Source organism: Rhipicephalus sanguineus, chromosome 7 (assembly GCF_013339695.2).
Source record: "Rhipicephalus sanguineus isolate Rsan-2018 chromosome 7, BIME_Rsan_1.4, whole genome shotgun sequence".
Lineage (NCBI taxonomy): Eukaryota > Metazoa > Arthropoda > Arachnida > Ixodida > Ixodidae > Rhipicephalus > Rhipicephalus sanguineus.
In genome coordinates this window covers 27855481-27877345 of record NC_051182.1, presented here as the reverse complement: position 1 = coordinate 27877345, position 21865 = coordinate 27855481, and the positions used below count along the sequence as shown (strand labels likewise).

The window sequence follows — 21865 nt, the reverse complement described above, 5'->3', positions numbered from 1 at the left end:
GCGTCGCGCCCTTTTGAAACGCGCACTTGCACATCACAACGAGAAAGTTCTTGCACGTTGTACAAACCCGCGCCACGGTTTCACCCCACTCAGGCGCTGCCACTAAACTCAACGTTTGACGCATGGCACTACTTAGAGGCGTCAAGTCTTTCATGTGCCATAGTCTTTCACACACGTCGCACACGTACCAAACGGATTGTTTACGAAGTCCGTCTCGAAGGTCCGAGTCACATGGCGCTTTCGCTAAGTTTCACAGTATAGGCAGTCGATCGGCAAGTCTTGACGTCAACGACGGCGTCTTGTTGCTGCTGCAGAGATGGTCGGGCACGTCGCTCAGCACCCTGGCGACGCCGCTTTGCTAGACGTTCCTCCCTTTCCTCCAGTGTCTCCGCAGCACGTTTAGCCTTCCTCTGTTCATTCTTCGTGCGCTGAGCCGCGAGTTGCCAGGCAACTACTTCGGGATCCGATGACATAACCTTCTCGGCTCTTCTGCGCCGTTGAGCAGCATTTGCGCTCTCCTCCTCCATGGCGTTCATCATCATCATCAGCCTGTCTACGCCCACTGCAGGGCAAAAGCCTCTCCCATGTTCCGCCAATCAACCCGGTCCTGTGCTTTCTGATGCCAAGTTATACCTACAAACTTCTTAATCTCATATACCCACCTAATTTTCTGTCTCCCCCTCACGCGTTTGCCATCTCTTGGAATCCAGTCAGTTACCCTTAATGACCACCGGTTCAAAAGAGTGCTAAGCCGGGCTAGTTTGTAAGCGTTCATAGTGAATTTACAGCGCGAAAAACGAGAGACAAACGAGAGACAAAAGTCCTGTGCAGTATTTCTTCTTTTGTCTCTAGTTTTTCGCGCTGTAAATTCACTATGACCACCGGTTATCCTGCCGACGTGCTACGTGCCCGGCCCATATCCATTTCTTCTTCTTGATTTCAGCTATGATGTCCTTAACCCCCGTTTGTTCCCTGACCCACTCTGCTCTCTTCCTGTCTCTTAAGGTTACACCTATCATTTTCCTTTCCATCGCTCGCTGCGTCGTCCTCAATTTAAGTTGAACCCTCTTTGTAAGTCTCCAGGTTTCTGCTCTGTAGGTAAGTACCGGTAAGATGCAGCTGTTATATACCTTCCTCTTGAGGGATAGTGGTAGACTACCATTCATGATTTGATAATGCTTGCCGAATGAGCCCCATCCCATCCTTATTCTTCTAGTTATTTCACTCTCATGGTTCGGCTCCGCGGTTACTACCTGTCCTAAGTAGACGTACTCCTTTACAACTTCCAGTGCCTCGCCACCTATTGCAAAGCGCTGTTCTCTGCCAAGATTGTTGCACATTACTTTAGTTTTATGCATATTAATTTTCAGACCTACTCTTCTACTTTCCGTATCCAGTTCAGTAATCATGAGCTGTAATTCGTCTCCTGCGTTACTCATCAATGCAATGTCATCAGCGAATCGCAGGTTACTGAGATACTCTCAATTAACTCTTATCCCTAATTCTTCCCAATTTAGGGCCCTGGAAACCTCCTGTAAACACGCGGTGAATAGCATTGGAGAGATCGTGTCTTCCTGCCGTACGCCCTTCTTTACTGGGATTGTGTCCCATTGGGATTGTATTGAGATTGTAATCCCATTGTATTGGGATTCCATGGCGTTACCCACCTGCAAACGCCAGTCAGAGGCGCTATCAAGCGGAACCAGCGCATTGCCGGACGGAGACTGCACAGCGAAGGTGAATAGCTGCGCGCGCAATGGCTACGACGTCACCCCTCTCGAATGCGCAGAGCAGCAGCGGCGAGTCGCGCGCGCCGGCGCCAGTCTGTCTGCCCGGCTACGAGGCCACTCCTCGCGCACTCCGCCACCAGTAGCGGCTGGCAGCGGCGAGCCGCGCGCGGCGGTGGCGGAGGGCGCGTGAGATGGCGGCTCCGCACTCACCCTCGCGCATGCGCAGCACGGCTCATGATGACCCACGCGAAACCGGCTCCGGCTAAGCAAGTGTAGCTAACGCTACAAAAACCGAACGTGAACGCGCTCTCGCCCGCGAAAGGCAACGCCGACGCAGACAACAAGCTACCCCGGAGGAGAGAGCTTGGGAAGCAGCGGCAACGCCGACAACAAGCTACTACTCCGGAGGCGAGAATGCGTACATCGATCTAGGAGTGCGCGATTATGAAACAAAGTACAAGAACAACTCCTTCGTACTAATCGGTTATTTTAACGTAGACATCATGGACAACAACTGGCTTGTGTAGTATATGACGTCTCGATACGCTGTGCGATGCATTTCATATGACTGGAAACAACTGACAACCACCAGGGGGACGTGCTTAGACCATGTCTTTGCCAACTTTAGGCTAGACCCGATTGAAGAACCATTGGCTATACATTTCACGGACCACAAAGCAGTAATAATGAAGGGAAGATGAAATACACAGCTCAACACGACATACCATTTAACACCAATAAACACTGTATATAACTGCACACCGCTTTGTCACTCATTTACATGCGTGAGTGCTGTCACGGGTGACTTACCGTTACGCCAAACAATCCCAGTGCTTCGCCCACTCATCGTCATTCACTTCGTGGAGATGCGTGATTTTTTTTTCGGTCGTGTTTTCTGTGCGATTTTGCCGTTCGTAAAGATAAAAGAAAAGGCCGACTGGAAAATTTCGGCAAACGCACAACGGCTTTCGTTATGCTGGCGTCGACGAAACCATTGTAATGTAAAGAGCTAGCAAGACCACAACTTGTGAATTTTTTTGTTATAAGGGCATTAGTCTAATTATAATTAAATCCATTGGCGTAGCCAGGGCGTGGCACATCACACTCGCGCCACCTCCCCCCTTCCCTCCATAATTGTTTTCTGCCATGGGATGGGATACAGAGCACAAGATGATACTGGAGCACACTTCACTTACCTACCCGGACCCCACGTCAGGTCACGAACTGGTTATGTTGCTGGCTTCTCTGCATTCTCATTATGCGAAATATGATATTTCATAATGTACATACACCTACGTGTTGTCGCATCATAATGTATGCAAGTCTCACCGTCCAACGATATTTTGTTTGGCTGGAAGGCTATGCAAAAAAGAAAACAGCCATCAACATCATTCATTTTATTGCCACCTCAGGCCGAAAATTGTTCTGATATGGTCACGTTATCGTGACGCCGTCATGGCCGCAATTTTCTTGAACGCTTGACACTTTGTTTTCTGTCAAGAGGGTCGATGCGTTTAATAATACTGAGACTCTTGTACTTTTAACAGAAATCAAGTAGAAATTCTGCCCAGGATAGAAAGATAGCAGTCTTTATTAATATTCCCGGAGATGCCAGCCTGGTTAATCGCCTCGCTTGCCACTCCAGATGAAGGGTGATGGCTATGATATATACAATGATCACATATACTCACAAATAATACGTGCGGTCAAAAACAAACATGTATAAAAAGAGTCATTCATAAAGTATTGTTAAGGCGAATTGTTATCAAGAACACCAAGAGCGCTTTTGTGTTGTGCATCACACGACCGCTGCTTTGCCACGGGCAGATAAGGTTGCCGCAGCTCTAAACTCAAGCCGCCTTGAAAATGAAGCTGCCGAGGAGAGAAGCTTAACATATCTACTATGTAACTGTGATGTTGAAGCTGATGTGAGCTTCTGTAGAGGGCGAGAACTCTTTTTAATAACGTGATACTCACAATGTATTACCATGATGTATCGCCAGGTGTCGACCGACGATGAACAGCTCGAGCAGTATTGTTGTCTGCGAACACTTTTACTCTGGAAGTGAGCTAAAGTTTACAGCCGTAAATGAGTCAGGCGCAAAAGCCATCAGCACAGATGTGCGCTACACGTTGTTTCAGTGTAAACAAGCTTTACCGCAACACACGTCTGTGTAACGGCGAAGTGAACTGCGCAAACTGTGTGTCGTGGTGAAGCGTACTAAAATTACCTAATTCGCTAATTACAGAAAAGAAATGCATTACCAGTAGATATTATTAATGCATACGCACTAATAATCATATCGTGGTTTTGGGACGTTATATCCCAGATATTATTATTATTATTATTATGCATACGCACTCCGCTAAAACACACTCTTTCAAAACATTTTTGCGCCGTGGTGAAGCATGCTGAAATTGGCAATGGAGCACCCGGCCCGTATAATGTTATTGCGTTCATAAATTAGGTATTTTTCTCTCCCAGCTACACCTTTGGCCAGCCTGTCGATGGAACCCTGACAGTGAATGTAACGTACGAGCGCTACTACGACTGGGAGGAAGATGACTGCCCCAAAATAAACCACACGGGACCCGTAAGTTGCTTCGGTGCTTTGCACATGTCGGGTAGAAAGAATACAAGAAAAAAATTAGGCGAAGTCGTACTATACATCTGAGTAAATTCTACACCACGTCATGCTAATACACGACCACGTAGTTGTTTGGTGAGGCTAGTTATAAACATAACCTAAGCTAATAGAGTCTGTGCACGGCTGCGCGACAGCGCAAAAATCACTTTCCAGGGCAATATATGGTCGTCAGTGTCGCATTCAAAGTTAGTTTGACATCACGTGTATGCATATACATTATGTAATGTCAGCGACACAACATACATCTTTAGTAGCTGAGTTCCGCAGGTGGCCCATCAATAGTTGCTCTTATAATGTATGCACACTGAAGTTATGGCAATTTAAACTCGTGCACATCCAATACAGATGAAGTAAATCAGACGCTCTGGTGGGTGCCACGTTGCCCCAATAAAAATTTCCTAAGTGGAATTTTAAAGTAGATATCATACCATAAGTCAACGTTCTTACGCATTGAGACAGATTATGATTGCGCCTGATTGGGAACAGTCTCCTGCTTTGTAAACATGATCGCATGATGCATTCCTAACGGCGCTATCGCGTATTTCTCATTTTATTATCTGCAACGCGACGCAGATCAACGGCTGCTACAGCATGGTTGTTAATACGACCCTGCTTCGATGTAACGACGACTACAGGGTTTACAGGCGCATCTCGCTCGTGGCGCAAGTGAACGAGACCGGCACCGGTGTGACGATGAATAAGACCAACTTCATCAGTCACACCTTTAAACCGCTCGAGCTCAACTTCTTGGATGGAGAACAAGGAAAGAATTACTTCAAGCCTACCATGCCTTTCTACGGCAGGGTGAGTATATACCTCAGCGGACTTCCCTAGAAGTCTACTGACAGGCATGCTTACCTGCGACGTAATGTTTACTAAGGCTAGGCTCCTAAAGATATATAAACACGAAAGCCATCCGTAATATAGCCTCTTCCTCATGTAGCGGACTTCTTAGAGCGCAGCTCTTAGGCGCCCATTCCTGCGTTGAGCGGCGTTGTCGTTGTCGACGCTGGCGAAACCGATAGAGCTAACGAGGGTGAAAAAAATCACAGCATATCCACGGAGTGAATGATGATGAGTGGGCGAAGCTGCGGAGGTTCATCGGTAAACCGTGAATCTTCCGTGAATTCTGCCCAGTACATCATCACCGACGTGAGATCGGGCGCGTTTATACTAAAGGTTCGATGAGTTATGACGACTTGCAGATCACTTTAATTTTACATGTACGCTGTGAATTTTCATTGTTTAGAAAACCATTGCTTTAGAAAACATCTGGCGTCTTTCGTTAAGCAGCTGGCGTCTTTTCGTTTTGCTTTATAAACATCTGGCGTTCTTTCGTTTTGCTTTTAGAAAACATCTGGCGTCTTTCGTTGGTTTATTTCATCAATCAACGGCGTTTTGAACAAAATTTTTATTGTTTAATCACGCACAGGAGAAATCTCACCAGGCACTACCTTGGAGGTAAACAATGGCTGCTAATGGGAATGAGACACAGAAGAAGTCAGCTTTTAGCTAACACTTACACTTCTACTAACGTTTCCTACTGGAACATGCCAATGGCTGCTAATGGGGAATGAGAGACAGAAGAATTCGGCTTTTAGTTAACGCGCACGCTGCGAATTTTTTATTGTTCAACAACGCACAGGAAAAATCTCCCGCCGGCACCACCTTGGAGGTCAAGATCTGGTACTAGCGTTACGACTGGTTACGCACTACTACGAGGGACGAACGGGTGCCGCCTTAAGGAGCTTCGCCCCTAAAAGAGCCAACGAGGAGCTCAGCGAGCCGCTGCGTTAGCGTCTGCAATGCCTCGTGCCTGCTCGCACTTCTTGTGACAGCGCAACGCATGGCTCTCGCTCACGGGCACGAGGAAGTGGGCTTAACTGCAAGGTTGAAGGGACACTTTGCGTGTGGAACGCTCTAGCGGACTCTTAGATTTCGCATCTAGTTTTCGGGGCACAAGTTCGGCCATAATAAACAAGGTTTAGGGCGCAGCCCTTAAGCGCGCCTTCATGCGTCGAGCGGCGTCGGCGTCGTCGTAACCGGCAGAATGAACGAGTATGAAAGAAAGCGAACGCAGAGCGCAGTGGGGGATGAAAGACAGCGATAGCGAGGAGAGCGCGAGGAGAAGGGAATGTAGAGTGGCAAGACGAGACGTTCCGCGGCGGCCTCGTGCGGCGCCACAGTAGTGCGCCCCGTCGTGCGGTCGCCGATGACGTCATCCCTACAGTATGCGGTGATGATGTCCACTGATACCATATATGGAAATAAAGCGCTGCATGAACGGAGGCCTGTCTGCGGTGGCTGTTGTGGAACGCGCCCACGCACTGCCTTCCGTGGTCTCCCGGTTAGCGAAGCAGTCGCAACCTCAACTTATCGCAAAATCAAAACACCTAAACAGGTGCGCTTAGAATTTGCATTAGGCAGCGTCGTAGTTGTCGGTGATATTTTTTAAATGCGAAGCAGCTCGAGTCTTCTTCGTCTTCTTCGACCGCCTTGATGATAAAACGTGCAGAGCGCGCGCTTGTGCCAAGGAGAAGTCTTTTTCGTCTTGTTCTTCAACCGCCTTCATGATACGTGCAGAGCACTTCAGGGGCGCGGGCTGCCGTATGCTGTCCAAGCTTGGCGTAATGCAGGCAAAACCACGTGTGCTGGAACGCGCTAGCGCGTTCGGGCCTGTGTAAGGGGCTGGGTAAGACGCTGTGGCCTTTGCCCCTTAGACTCTTTGAGCAATCGTGTTGGCGTCGGCGAACGAGATTCTGCAGACGCGCGATGAACCAACGCGTTGCATCCTAGTCAGAACGCGCTGGCACGCGCTAGCGCTTTCGGGCCTGTGTGAGGGGTTGGGTAAGACGCTGTGGCCTCTCCCCCTTACACTCTCTTAGCAATCACGTGATGGCGTTGGGGAACGAGATTCTGCAGACGCACGATGAACTCGCGTGGCGTGCTCCAACAAGAGTTTGGAACGAGTAACAGCAACAGCAACTACAGTGAATTCATGGTGTGCTCCACATGCAAGGACGCGTTAACATCGGGCAAGGTGGTCGTGGTGAACGGAACTTTAAGTCGACCCATGCACTCCTTCGCATCCCCACATGGCTCTCTTTAGTGGGACATGGTGAAATGTTTGTTGACAGATCGCCTCAATCTAATTTATTTGTTGGCACAAACAATCGTTTCACTTATTGCGAAAGCTGAGCAACTAATGCTGTTTTGTTCAGCTTTCCTTGTTACGACTCGTGCGCGAAGGTGGACATGCTGTGAAATGTTTAAAAGCAGATCACTAATGACGCGATTCTGAAATTGTATGCTAATTATAGATGCATCTAACAAGAAACCAAGAAACAAAGAGATTGACTCGAATTTCTAGTGATGAATACTGCCCATCTATCGCACACATAAATACCTTTCTGGGGTTTTACGTGCCAGAACAATGATATCATGATGAGGCTCCGCGCAGTAGGTGACTTTGGGTTAATTCTGAGCAACTGTGTCTTCTAAGATCCTCACGTGTATGGACGAGCAAACGCACCTTTACGCATTTTACTCTTCCTCTTCGCAGCTTCTCGTCAAGGAGCCCGACGGGGTTCCTGTAGGCGGAGAGCTCGTGCAGCTTTGCGTGCTTGTGCAGTCTGAGGAGGCATACCGACATTGGGGGCGCACCGACCGCCGTCTCAGCTGCAAGAACTACACATCGGAAGAGTCCGGTATCATCAAGTTCACCATCCGGCCGCTCAAGACTAGCGTGGTCACTATCAGCGTCGAGGTGAATCGCGAAACTGTCACTCTACATTCGTTCTCAGCTTATACTGCCACGCCCAGTTCTTGTCTTGTTTTGATGTATCCGGGTTTGACCGGCAGGGACGGTTATCAACGCTCGACGCTGTCTGCGAAGCAGTGTTCGAGAAGCTTCGCGAGTGTAGTAGATCGTTTTGTTAAGATTACGCCCCGCACGCGAATGTTCCAGCTTTGTCGAGAGATAACGCCGCCACCAGCGATATTGCTGGAAAGTTCGATAGCGCCTGTATAAAATCCGACGCGCTTGACCGCTTGTCAGTTGATCGACGGTCGATGCTCTGTTCGCCGCTATCAGTGTATTGCTGTCGTTTGACTTTCAGTTTCTCGGCCACAAGTTCGGCCCAATAAAGAGTTTCATCTCGGACGTGCTGACTGCTGCCTTCGTCGACGTCACGACCATTTGACAATACCTTAGCAGAAAGTTTTCCATAGGCCATGAGCGTACATTTGACGTCAGAAGCAATGCACTCCACAACTCCACAAGCTCCACAACTTCGTCGTGGTGACACATTCGTACATTGTGCCGATGCACTGTGACAGATACGATGAAGTCCTTTGCTTCAACACCATGAAAACCGAACAGTCTTACATTGACTGTTTTGATGCATATAGAAGTTAACAGTGGGGATATACATTATAAACAGCCTCGTATGAACAGTGTGCGCATCGTCACATAAAGTGTATTACGCTTTCGAAAGCCGAGATTGGATGACGCATTATCATAACAGAGCTCAAAGAACTCTCTAGGAGATGTGCAGGATTAAAATGAATCATCGCCCTGCTGAAGCATGGAATGAACAGCCGGTTGAGGTTCACAGGGATGGCTTGGTGGATAGTTGGTACATCATCCTAAAAAGGTCCACAGCGCACACAGATGCGGAGAGGGGGAAGAAACAAGACATTAGCACTGTGTCCTATTTTCTCTTCACTGCATGTCCGTTTGCGTGCGCTGTATACCCTATTAATCCGGTTCAGACACCTCCCAAATACTGACAGTTATCACTACTTACGAACTTCTATTTTCGCCGTCCCTCCGTGTTGCTTGCGGGTTATAGTTTCTTTCTGCGCGATTTTCATCGCGTAACCACTCCTTTGGGCCTACGTGCAACGGCGGGCAACCTATGTGCCCACGGCGCACTCGGGATTTTCGTGTCACCTCATTATTCTTCGTAATGCCCGTGTAACACCTCTCATCAGCGCCTTCGATTCCTTTGTTCCAGGCGGTGGCGATGAACTACAAGGCCGTGAAGTATAACACCAAGCAGCCAAAGAGCACGCTCCGCCTCCAGCCCTGGTACTCGCCGAGCAACAATTTCATGCAGATCGAGCCGCCGAAGGGCCCTATTCCGTGCGCGGGAAAACACTCCGTGCGCCTTGCGATACACGGGAGAGCCCGGGACGCAGAAGCGGTTCCACTTCCAGGTGAGGCAATAGACTATTTTTCAGAGAGGCAGAAGCTCAAAAGCAACCTTCGCTACGTGCTCGCTCCGTTCTCCTACAACCCTCTGCCAGAGAAGTCGTGTTTTTGAAGGAAAAAAAAAAAGGAGTAGAAAGAAATAAGCAGAGTGGGTCATTGTCGCTGGCACGTCTTCGTCGGATATTAATGTTTTTCTGGGACCTTGAGCCACACAGCGTGCTCCGATATCGGAGACCAGCGTTCTTGCCTTTATGTCTGTCATTTATTTCCCGCTTCTTTCTTTCTCGTTTCTTTGGTCGTACCTATATTTCACTTTGCCTTCTTCTTTAGGTTCATGCACTTGCTACGACACTTTGCGTTCATTTCATGTGAATGTTTCCTTCGTTTGAAAAAGTCGAGCTGTCAATACGGCGTTCGTTGCTCCGCTGTGTGGACGAGTTTCGTGCTAGACTGCTCACCCTTCGCTTTGCGAAATGTTAAGTGTTTGCATTATCCTGGTACTGGTACCTTCATATTGTGTGAATTCAGGCGGTGATGAAAGAAGCCCACACTGCTGAGCGCGAAACGTTTGTCTGTGCTTCGAGTTGCTATATTACGGTTACCTGCAACACTGGCGTAGCCAGGGTGGGGGGAGATTTGGGGGTTCAAACCCCCTCGAACTTTTTCAATTTTGAATGTTCATGTGTACACGCACATATACAAACGCACACACAAACATACATAAAGTATGATTGAACCCCCCCACCCCCCACCCCACTTCCGACAAACATTTCTGGCTACGCAACTGCGCAGCAAAAATACCATGGATGTTTGTAAATGCTATCTTACAATTATCCCTCACTTAACACTGTAGGCGTCATGGGTGGAATAGGTAACGAATAACAAATTCGCAACGGCGGTGCGTATGATGATGTTGCCGCAATCGTGAATGCTCTCCAGTCACAGACAGTTCCGAGGAGTAACATGTATTCTTTTTCAGCGCTATCGCGGATAATTATTTGCAAGCAGAAGCTAATGTTTCATTTTCGTAATTGGACAAAAACTGTTTCTTGTTTGCAGGTGATGGCTCGCGGCAAGATACTCAAGAACGAGGTCGTGGATGTTGTCTTCAAGCCCGAGGACGCGGTCCCCGTTGACGCCAGCTTTTTGGTGGAGGAAGACTTGAATGAGATGCTTCCGAGCGATATGGCCGAAAGCTCAGTGTCGACGGGCATCTTCGAGTTTGAACTCGAACCGGACTACAGCTACGTACCCCGAGTTAAAGTGCTGGCCTTCTACGTCGGCCCCGAAGGCGAGGTTATCGCGGACTCCGAACAGTTCGAAGTGGAAAAGTGCCTCCAAAACAACGTTAGTCTATTGCTTTCTATTATAGGTGACTTTCAGAGAATGGTGAAATAACGTACCAAGTGCGACACTTCACGCCAAGCTACAGTTAGCATAAGCAAGTTTCATTTCGAAAGTACTTTACGTGAGATAATGTTGCCTTTTAATACCAATATGTTGTCAGTTCTTCAAGTACCAAGATCAACTTGAAGAGTCGTAGAAGAACTTGAGAAATTCCATTACCCATCGGTACTTTCCTCATGTCGGCCATTTTGTGTTATCTTTCTTGTTCTGGTAGAGAAGATTCCCATTGTCGAAAAACGTTGGCTGTGAATGGCAACGTCCATCGTTCAGTGTTTTGCCATCACGTTCATGCTTGTCATTCGTGGGAACAGTAACGTCTCTTTTGCACCATTTAAAACTTGCCATCCAGCCTGATCACGGACTACGTTTTAACCCTCTGAATACTTCAATCTCTCTTGATACGAAAGTAAGCCATCCTTCCGCGTATGGTAATGGATTTTCGTCAAACGTTCACGGCCGTAAGCCAAGTGGCCACCTTTACGTGTTTGACGCGTGCATGCATTCGTGACGGATGTGTGTCGTTTTTTCTCGACAGGTGACAATGAGCTTCGGCTCAAAGGTAGTCCAACCAGCGACATACGCTGCCATCCACTTGTACGGCTCTCCTCGCTCCTACTGCGGTGTGGGCGTTGTGGACAAGAGTGTTCACCTTTTAAAGCAGGACAATCAGCTGACGAAGGACAAAGTGAGTATTGACCGTACACTCCAATGCCTTTTCTTTCTTGCTTTGCAGCGTTCACGAGGCTCTTGTAGTAAGTGATTGCGAAGTATTACCTTAATTTCGTCGGTATGTGAGAAAGCGAACAGTATTCGACGCTAATAATTATAGTTGCTGAGTTTTAACGTCCCAAAACCACGATATGATTATGAGGGACGCCGTAGGGGAATGCTCCGGCGCATTCCACTACCTTCCATTGACGGCCTCGGTTTCTTTAATATGCACTTAAATCTAAGTACACGGGCTCAAGCATTTTTGCCTCCATCGAAAATGCGGCAGCCGCGGCCGGAACTCGATGCCACGATCTGGTATTTGACGCTAGTGCAGAAGCATACAGACAGTGCTGGGCAGTATCGAAGATACATGTATCTTAGATACTCTTAGGGTATCTTGTAGCTGTATCGCGATACGTCTCGCAAAACGAGTATCTGTATTTCTGACATATTTAATAATGTATCGGGTATCTGAACATTCAAGATACTGCAATAGCAACACCAACGTGTGAAACAATAAACGTCCGCTGAACTCAGCTTCTCAAGCTGACACTGCTGACACTAAGCCACCTGAACAAAACTAAGGGCTGTGACATTCTTTGATCTTTCCGCCAGAGGCCTCCAGTGAGGACTGGTGATGAGATCTGCCCATCCCTGTTGGTGGATCTGAGTCACGTGTTCATGTGATAGCGCTCACGCAATCTCGAAAAAAACAAGCGCGCGAACGTTTGCGCTCATCGGAACTTTAGTTTTCTCGTCTTTTTTTTTCTTTTTAGTTGTATCCGTGTCATGATACTTGCTCGTAGTCACTGTACCGCGCTGCATGCTTCAATGGGCGCGGATTATTTTGCGTAAATTATGATGTCGCTGTAGTGGCAATATCGAAGTTTCTCTTGCATGGTGCTTCGTTATAAAGTCCGAAGGATACAAGAATGGGGTTGCTTTGCGTCTCGCGGGTTTCACACATCAGCGATTAGAAAGATATCGTGGATGCAAGCTTGACTTACATACTATGGTATTGACTTCTTCGCAAATTGGACCCTCGCAACTCTCGCACAACCGGTGCCGACGCTAGATGAAACAGAACAAATGTTTACCTAGCAGAAGATATCTTGGAGTATTGTATCTTTGTTCTTGTTGCTAAATTATTCAAGGAGTTCTTTTAGTCATAATTTGATTGTTAGCAGCAGCTCTTTCAATGCTGTCCTCCGTTTGCATCCCATACATTACCTAGGCCTCTGTGTAGTTTTTGCAAGTCTCTTTAGTGCGATAGGCCTTTTGTAACCTGCTGCTAAAACATGTTCTCTGCATTGTTCTTATGTTTAATTGTCTGCGTCCTTCCTACTGTTGACATATCTATATACCATTTAAGGAGAAAAAAAAAAACGGAAGGGCAGAGAGGTTAGTCCACTTCTCAGACTGGCTGGCTACCCTGGGCTGGGGAATGGGTAAGGGGAATAAAAGATGATAGGAAATGGATATGACAAGAAAAAGAATGAACAACAAAAGAACAATATTACAATAAACGACATTGCCTAAATTATCTCTCTGAGACTAGTTGAGACTTATGCCAAAGCGATTTTACGACAAAGGTAAAATAATCTGGGCGTACCTATACAGTATACTATAACAAAAAATTCTGCTGACGACTCAGTAAAATAGCGAAATTGAGTTGGCATTATAATAATGGAAAATATAAACAGCCTGTTTAGGAAGGAGGATGCAGCCATATTCAGTGCACCATCCAGAGACTTGGAAAGTACCGTTATGTCGAACAAATTACGGGACACAAATGCTAAAACACAAGCTTCCGGAGTTACTAAACTTGTTTAGCAACCAAAACATTGCACCGGAGAGATCATCTACAAAAAAACTGCGTACTTTTCTTCACAAATGTTGAAGTTTAATTGTATTCATAGTTTTGCAGTGGTTCTCCCCTCATATTTCTAATGCTTGTTTTGAAACAATTTTTATGTTCTGTAAGCACCATTGTCATTTCATAAATCTAACCCATACGTTGTTTCGTTTGCCCCTGATGAATTTCAACACTGGTTTCTCTAGGCACGAATATTTTCTCACAAATGTTTTCTAGTTACGAATGTTTTGTGATAACAAATGTTGTGTGATTACAAGATATTTTCAATGAAAATTAATTGTATTATTCCCAAATGTTTTCTCTCTTCCATCTCTTAATTTTTCCCTTGATGTTTCTTTTTGCCCTGTTTATGTACACTGTTTAATAGCCTGTCACTTTGCATTCTCATTGTCATTTTGGTTATTCAATATGTTCAGCACAGTCTGCTGTAAACGCGCCGAAGTGTACATTTTGGGGGGCCGGAGCTAGTCAAGCTGCTCGTCAGCTTTTTCTCCCTGCCTCCCTCATCTTATGCTTGATGAAAAATAAAGGACCTATTATTATTATTATTATTAAGATAAGGGGACTCGAGAAACGTTATGATACCAAGTACTCCATTTTTTTCATGAGCATCCCCACGAGCCATTTTATGCTAGTTTCCATAGGCACTGAGTTTTGTATTTCTGACCTTAACATATAAGTGAACGATGCATCATACTGAATTGTCGTAGCTTCTAGAGGTGCCGCCTGAATCGTGTTTATAGAGGGTGCTTCACGCGACTAGAACCAAATATAAAAAAATGTAGTTAACTTTAACTGAATGAAACCAACGACACATGATTGGACATAATGTGGCGCTCGTAAGCTTATTTTTATATTTCGCTTAATTGGTTAATTAACTAAGGTGAATTATGCGAAATGTTTAATATTTACTTTAGGGCCAAGTGCGTTTCGTTGCGCTGTAGAGGGCATTCCACAATGGGCGATCCATTTTTTTGTCGCAACGTACATGCTGCGTGCTGATTTTTTTCGGCGTGAAAAGTCATTGCAGTTTTATGTCGTCTATGTACACACGATGCGTCACAAAAAAATATCGCTACCAGCGTTGTTGCTCCTGTACAGGCGACGCGTTATCTCGTACTGCGAAAAAGGTAGGAAAGGGACGACTCTTAAGGGCTCGTTTTTTCTTTGTTAGACACAATATTCATGAGAACTAACAGACAATAACGCCAAGGCAAGTATAGGGGGTGTTATCTGTAGTATTTAGAATATAAATGTGAAGAAAGAAAAGTGGACGAAAAGATAACTTCCCGCTTTTTTCTATGAAAGGTAGTACGTTTACGGACAAAGTAAGGTTGCACAGCGGCATTCGCAGCATCGTGCGAAGGCTTCTTATTGACGTTATAAGTAGATGGCATCCCTCTATACACCAGAGCACGCCTGTCTCGCACGCAGGCTGCTGGCGAGACGAGCGGATACTCTCGCACCCAGACGCCGGGCTGACGGGGCTGCCAAGGCGCGCGCGGGCTGCACCAAGTAAACAGGGCAAGCTGCAGTTCTGAGGCTTTAAAGTGCGAGAAAGTACCCGTTCACACCGCTTCAGCGTATAAGAGCTCGTCTGGGCACTACTCCGTCGTCTTTGGATGCGAAAAGAAGCAGCGCAACAAGAGGATATTAGCGTTGTCTGCGACTATTACGACGCACCACGGAAATAGTGCTGGTGCGGTGTTTTCAGCTTCGCCACGAGTGAATAACTGTGATTCAAGGAAAAAAAAAAAAACTAGGAGCCGAGTGAAAATGCGCGAGTAAGTACACTAACTGCGTGTATTCTGCAGTGTGATGCCCACCTATTTCATTTTCCGAATCTAATTTGCGTGACACGCAGCTGGGTTGAAGGCAGCCGCGAGCTTTGTGTGGGGGTGCACTTCATACCTTTGAGCGTTTCCTTTGACGAAAGTCTAGTGTAAGGTAGCGCTTTCCTGCACAAGCAATCAGCATGCTTTGCCACTTTCAACGTAGTATTAAACTTTAGTGCTTTTGATGGCATCCATGCCTTCGAGATTTCGTCTTCAAAAGGTAATAAATGGCACGTTGCTCCTCAACAGCTGGCCAGAATTTCGTGTTTTCGTTTCAGTGTTTGATGTCCCCAAATTTATTTCGACACGAGGCATCCAGCTGCACATAATACATATATTGGCTCGTAAGTAAACAGTACTCGCGCCAGTGTCCTTTACGTCGCAGGCGTAGCTAACCGGCTTAACTAAGAGTAGCACAGTTTCGCTTGTAAAGCACCAGGTAGCTTCCAAAAGGGATCGATGAACGATACTGCAGGTTATACTCTCTGTTAGCCCGCTTTTGTGAGCAAGACGCATTATTGTAATAGTGCTCGTGAAACAAAAATTACGTTCCGCGAAACTACCCGTAAAGCGTACTCTAGTTATTACGCGATGCATGCTGAAATGATGAGCTTTCATAAAACTTTGTGCACAACTTGTGATATGGGGCAACAAAACATCGTTTCACTCTTTGGCGAGCTGCACTGCAATTACGATTCACGCGTACTACAGCGAGAACGTTTTTTACAAATGTAACAGCGTACGTATCTGACGAGGTTGCTTTCACAGCCCACTCAGCACGTACTCTATACATTGTGGACTTGCATGAGCAAGATGTTCTTGATGTTCCAATAAAATCAGCGAAAATGTCCAGGCTAGAGAAGACGCGAAACACGCTCTCCGACAGGCTGAGTTTCGGGAGTTTCAAGTTTGCTCTGTGTAGCGTCTGCTGGCGTGGCAGCCCGCGCATGTTGTTTCGTCGCGTGTGCGATAGATGGCCCGACGCGCGATGCAAATATGGCGATGCGCATGGAATTCGCTGTGTTCTGGTCTATAGCTGGTCAGCAAGTAGAGCAGCGACACCCATCAGTTACAAAAGTGACACGCAAAAACCACCGACAGAGCAGGGTACAAAGATCTGTCATGTTAAGCAGCTAATTACCAATCCTAATGAAATAAAACTAATATATTTTCAGCAAGAAAGACAGCCCTTTCGGGATACTAACAGATATTTCATTAAAATTAAACAAAGTTGTTCGCAGTTAAGAGATTTTCAAGCAAACATATTTGTACATAGGCGTTTGTTGCTTCATTATGCATTATATAGTTCTGTACTAACAAATTTGCAAATGTATTGAAGTATCTTGAAATACATTTGGGTAGTATCGTATGGATACAATTATTGCAGTAGTATCATGTATCTGTATTTAAAATACTTCATGCCCGAGTATCTTGTATCGTATCGCGATAAAATTTCAATGTATCTTTGCCCAGCCCTGCATACAGACACCTTTTATGGATAAGCGCTACCATTGAGGCTAGCGCATCATAGCCTTTTCTTGATGTTGATCCACTGAACCCAACATCACTACACTCTTAATCAAGTCATGCGTGCAGCGCTATGTAAAGGCAGGAAACTAGCCTTTTCGGTCTTGTATCCAGGTTATAGCCCGCACTTTAGGCGCTACACCATTAAGAGTATGGATAAACTTGTAGAAGTAAGTCGCTGTTAGTACTTTTACCTCTTACTTCTCTCACTATTTATAACAGGAATTGTGCTTCTACGTGGATCGTCAATAATAAGGTCTTTAAGTGAACTTTCTGAAACACAACAACAACAACAACAAAGAAGCAAAGCGTGGTTAGGACTTTGAAACGGTGGTAACCTCAGTGAGCAAAAAATTTGAATTAAATGGAGGAGGGCTGAGCTTTACTAAAGAGGTGCCTCAGAATAATGGAATACAATTCCTAGACATTTTCCCAACGTTTCAGAAGAACAACGTGTGCTGGCAGTATTCTCCTAGATCTTCGAAGCCGCTGTTAAATTTTTCGTCGAAGCACTCGAAGGTTGTAAAAAACGGCATCGCCATGTCTTGCGTTAAGTCAGCCCTCACCAAGTCGTGTGAACACAAAATGAGTGATAGCTTTAACGAACAGGTTACGCGTGTTTTAGATGCTGGGTATCCTCGTGATGCAGTAGCCCACTGTCGCTGAACGTTTAAAGAAGTCCATTATGTTAAGTTCGAGCATGGTTGCAGAAAGCCATAGGAAGAAACGTGTCGTAGGGTATACCGTACATTCATTGCGTATCTCACAGGCTAAAGAAAGTAGGAAGTAGATACGGCGTTAATGTTGTTTTCACGGCTGGCAATAAGCTAGGTAAGATTTGTGCCGCTGTGCAGAGGAAGAATGAGCGAGTAAAGGACAAGAAGCAGACCTATATTTGTTTCGTAAAACACACCAACAAATTCACTGATTGCCGTACGAGCGTGGTGTATAAGATCCCTTTCAGCTGCGGCCGCTTCTACGTAGGACAGACGGGCAGATGCCTTAACCAGAGATTGTTGGAACATAAGAGATCGCTAACAGGAGGAGGCTCACCTTCTAATCTATCTTTACATTGTCGAGATTGTTAGTGCACGCGAAAATTCGATTAATGCACAGTGTTGTACCGGCATAGAAATGAAGAAACGCGCCTGATGGTTGAAGTAGAGTGTACTAGAACAGGGGAGTGCCCGGAACGAGCTTCGAAAAGTGAAGCCCAAACAGGGTCAATCCGCTTGTAGCGCTGTGATCGGTAGTCTGCAATGTGTCGTCGCTTAAGAGATGCGCGCGGCTCCGCAGAAATGGTGCAGGGGTAGAATACCCGCTTCCCACTCAAAGGGCCCAGGTTCGAATCGCAGCTGCAGATGGTGGGTTTTTATTCTTAGTGTCACCTTTTGTAGCAGTATTGGTTTTCCTTTGTTTCTTAAAACTAGCTTAAGTTGCTACGTGCTGGTTCAAAAAGTAACGGAAAATGTGAAGTAAAACAGAATAAATTTGAGAACTAGCGCAGTTATTTGCAGCGCCACCCACCGGGATTGAACAAAAACGTAAAGTGTGGCCTCCGAGATTTTCGCGAAGACGATACTCGAAACAAGATTTCACATTTTACGTTACTTTTTGTAGCAATACCTAGCAACAGAAGCTAGTTTCAAGAAAGAAAGTAAAAAACCAACACAGCTATGAAAAATGACACTAAGAATAAAAATCCACCATCTACAGCTGCGATTCGAACCCGGGCCTTTTGAGTGGGAAGTGGGCATTCTACCCCTGCACCACTTTGCCGGAGCCGCGCGCAGTTCTTAAACGACGACACATTGCAGACTACCGATCACAGCGCTGCAGGTGGATTGACCCTGTTTGGGCTTCACTTTCTGTACATTGGTGCTGTGGCCGTTCCGAGCAGTCCCCTGTTCTAGTACACTCTAGTTGAAGCATGACATATCGTGAATAGTGGTAGCGCATGCGTGAGCCAACCGTCGATTAACTTGAATAAAGATGAAATCAAATGCCTCAACAGTTATCTTCCACGTAGACCACCACGCGTGCCGGATTGATAGGTTCGCCTGTTGCATGGGCATGTGCAGATAAGTCTTCGTGCCTTCTTTCTTTGCTGCCGTTGTGCGTCTCTTCAGTTGTTAGTCGGCGTTTGTGGTGTCCTGACTTCTTTCTTGTGTCCGTGTTTGCACACCCAGTCCTTTTCGGAATGAATACTGACCAACTAGCTCAGCTCTCTGTTATTCTAAGCAAAGCGTATATTGAAACAAGCGCCGTAACCCTCTTCTGCGGGAGGGAATTCGGCCTTTGCAAAATACATCAGCTGAGGCTCTTTATACGGAGTACTTCTAGTATTTATTACTACACATATCGACATTAATCACATCAAATTCCATGCGCTCTGATGTATTGCTGCATATCGCCATTTTCTTTGTGGAATGTATAGGAGAGTAATATAATACGTACTTGTCCTAACGTGTTCTGCTATTGTCTCACAATGTCGGACGGGATGTGGTGATGCGTACTACTGCAGTGAACTTTTTGCACATGGCGCAGGTATACGACATCCTGAAGGGCCTGGACATCACCCGAGACACGTGGCCGAGGCGGGCGTCCTACGTCTATTGCCTAACGCAACGTAAGTGTTTATGACTGAGTTTCTTTTGCAAATCCAGCGATACTAAAGCATATTAACCCCGCCACGGTGGTCTAGTGGTTATGGCGCTCGACCGCTGACCCGAAGGTCGCGGGATCGGATCCCGGCCGCGGCGGCTGCATTTTCGATGGAGGCGAAAATGTTTGAGGCTCGTGTACTTAGATTTAGGTGCACGTTAAAGAACCCCAGCTGGTCGAAATTTCCGGAGCCTTCCACTACGGCGTCCCTCATAATCAAATCGTGGTTTTGGGACGTTAAACCCCAGATATTATTATTAAAGCATATTAATGCTAAATTGCGTTCCGCCTTGTCTATGTTTATTTTTGTTTGTTGTAACTTAAGCCTCGTTACTTCTTGCAAGCGTATGCAGTCATGTGGGCGTTTTGGCTATTAAGCTTGTCTCTAAAAGCGCGAGATTTTCGCTGAGGTACGATGCTCTCAAGAGGAGTTAAAGTGCTTTAGAACGAAATACGAGGGAAAACTAACTTTACTGTTTTATAAAGATATGGGCGGCGCAACCAATTTTCGCAAGAAACACCTAGATCATCTTCTTCACGCGTGTACACCATTTACAACTAGTCTATGCGCATCAAGATCGTCAGGTTGTTCTAACACGAATTGCGTAAGCTAATTATGAATTCATAAGAAATGACACAACCCGCAGTGACGCATTTTTATAGCGATAGCAATTTCTCCTATATCATGAGACAACGCTAACGGTGACCTTGACTACCTTATAAGTCCCGATACCATAACGCTTTGCTATGGTCCTGCCTGTCAGATGGACGAGGCAGATTTTACTCTCGAGGAGCTGCGCCACGCGCTCTGCATATCATGTCGCCGCACTGCCCCAGGTGAAGACGGTGTTACGTATCAAGCCTTACGAAACATCGATGAGACCTTCCATCAGTACATCTTGGACGAATATAACAAAGTGCGGCGAACGTCTCTGATCCCTGTTGAATGGAAATCATCTATCGTGAAACCAATCATAAAGCCCAGGCGCCTGGAAAACACCTCAAGTCATACCGGCTGATATCACAGACTTCTAATATTATGAACTTGATGGAGCGAGTGGTGCTGTTTCGTCTGGACGGCAGGCCACAGGAGCTAGATTTCTTTCCTTATGTTATGAGCGGCTTTCGACGACATCGTTCAACAATCGATAGCATCGCAGATATTGCATCAACACTTCAATCTGCTCGAGAAAACAGGCACTCTGCATATATGCTCTTCCTGGACGTGCAACAATCTTTTGATTCGGTGCCGCATAAGGAGATTCTTTTCGCACTTATGGCTGAGGGAATTTCGGGTCGACTGCTTAACTTTGTGCGTAACTTTATATTGGAGCGCAAAATAAAAGTTCTCATCGGAGGAGTGACAAGTGAATCGCGCACTGGTAAATGCGGTGTCCCCCAAGGCAGCGTTTTGTCGCCGCTTCTCTTTAACAGTGTACTTGCTGGGCTGCCAAGCCGATTACCTCAAGAATATGAGTTCCCAATAGGCATAGCAATCATGCCGACGATATCGCACTGTAGATAAGCGGTCCTTCACAGCAGGGTCCGCATCTTCGCGGAATTTTGTAGAAATCGCTGATATAATAATAATAATAATATCTGGGGTTTAACGTCCCAAAACCACGATATGATTATGAGAGACGCCGTAGTCGAGGGCTCTGGAAATTTCGACCACCTGGGGTTCTTTAACGTGCACCTAACTCTAAGTACACGGGCCTCAAGCATTTTCGCCTCCATAGAAAATGCAGCCGCCGCGGTCGGGATTCGGGAAATCATTGAACATAACTGCAGAGTACCTAGAGGAAGTTGGTCTACAAATTTCGCCTGCTAAGTCAGCCGCCGTTGCTTACCATCCCAGACAACGTGCTCGATGAAGCATGAGCCGGCTGTACATCGGAGATCGTTACCTGGGCGTAATTATCGATTATCGCCTGTCTTGGCGCCCTGCCGTTACCTCGGCGAGGCGCAAATCACAGACGCTCTTGAAGTATGTGCCCGCCCTGACTGCTAGGCTGCTGGCTGCGACCAGACAGTCCTACAGGTATATCAGTCAGCTTGATGTGCGGTTTGCCAATCTTGAACGTGCCGCCTGGTTTGATGTCTCAGTTGGAACGGGACCACCGTGTTGCCCTCCGAATCATACTTGGTTTACCTCGCGAGGCGTATATCTGTTCCTGTACTCACCGAAGCGCACCAGTTGCCCCTGAGGCTGCAGGCAGACCAAAGAGCGCTGCACCATATCGAGCGTTTGC

The 21865-nt window shown here is 46.4% G+C and overlaps 1 protein-coding gene across 1 annotated transcript in view; it reads left to right on the top strand.

The window, feature by feature from the left end:
- Nucleotides 1-21865, top strand: part of LOC119398570 (alpha-2-macroglobulin-like) — a 97803-nt gene that overhangs the window by 39949 nt on the left and 35989 nt on the right. Inside the window, 8 exon segments of the mRNA XM_049417352.1 lie at nucleotides 4216-4324; nucleotides 4952-5182; nucleotides 7941-8144; nucleotides 9397-9549; nucleotides 9551-9598; nucleotides 10653-10940; nucleotides 11536-11685; nucleotides 19497-19578. Of these exon segments, the coding sequence (XP_049273309.1) occupies nucleotides 4216-4324; nucleotides 4952-5182; nucleotides 7941-8144; nucleotides 9397-9549; nucleotides 9551-9598; nucleotides 10653-10940; nucleotides 11536-11685; nucleotides 19497-19578 (1265 nt within the window).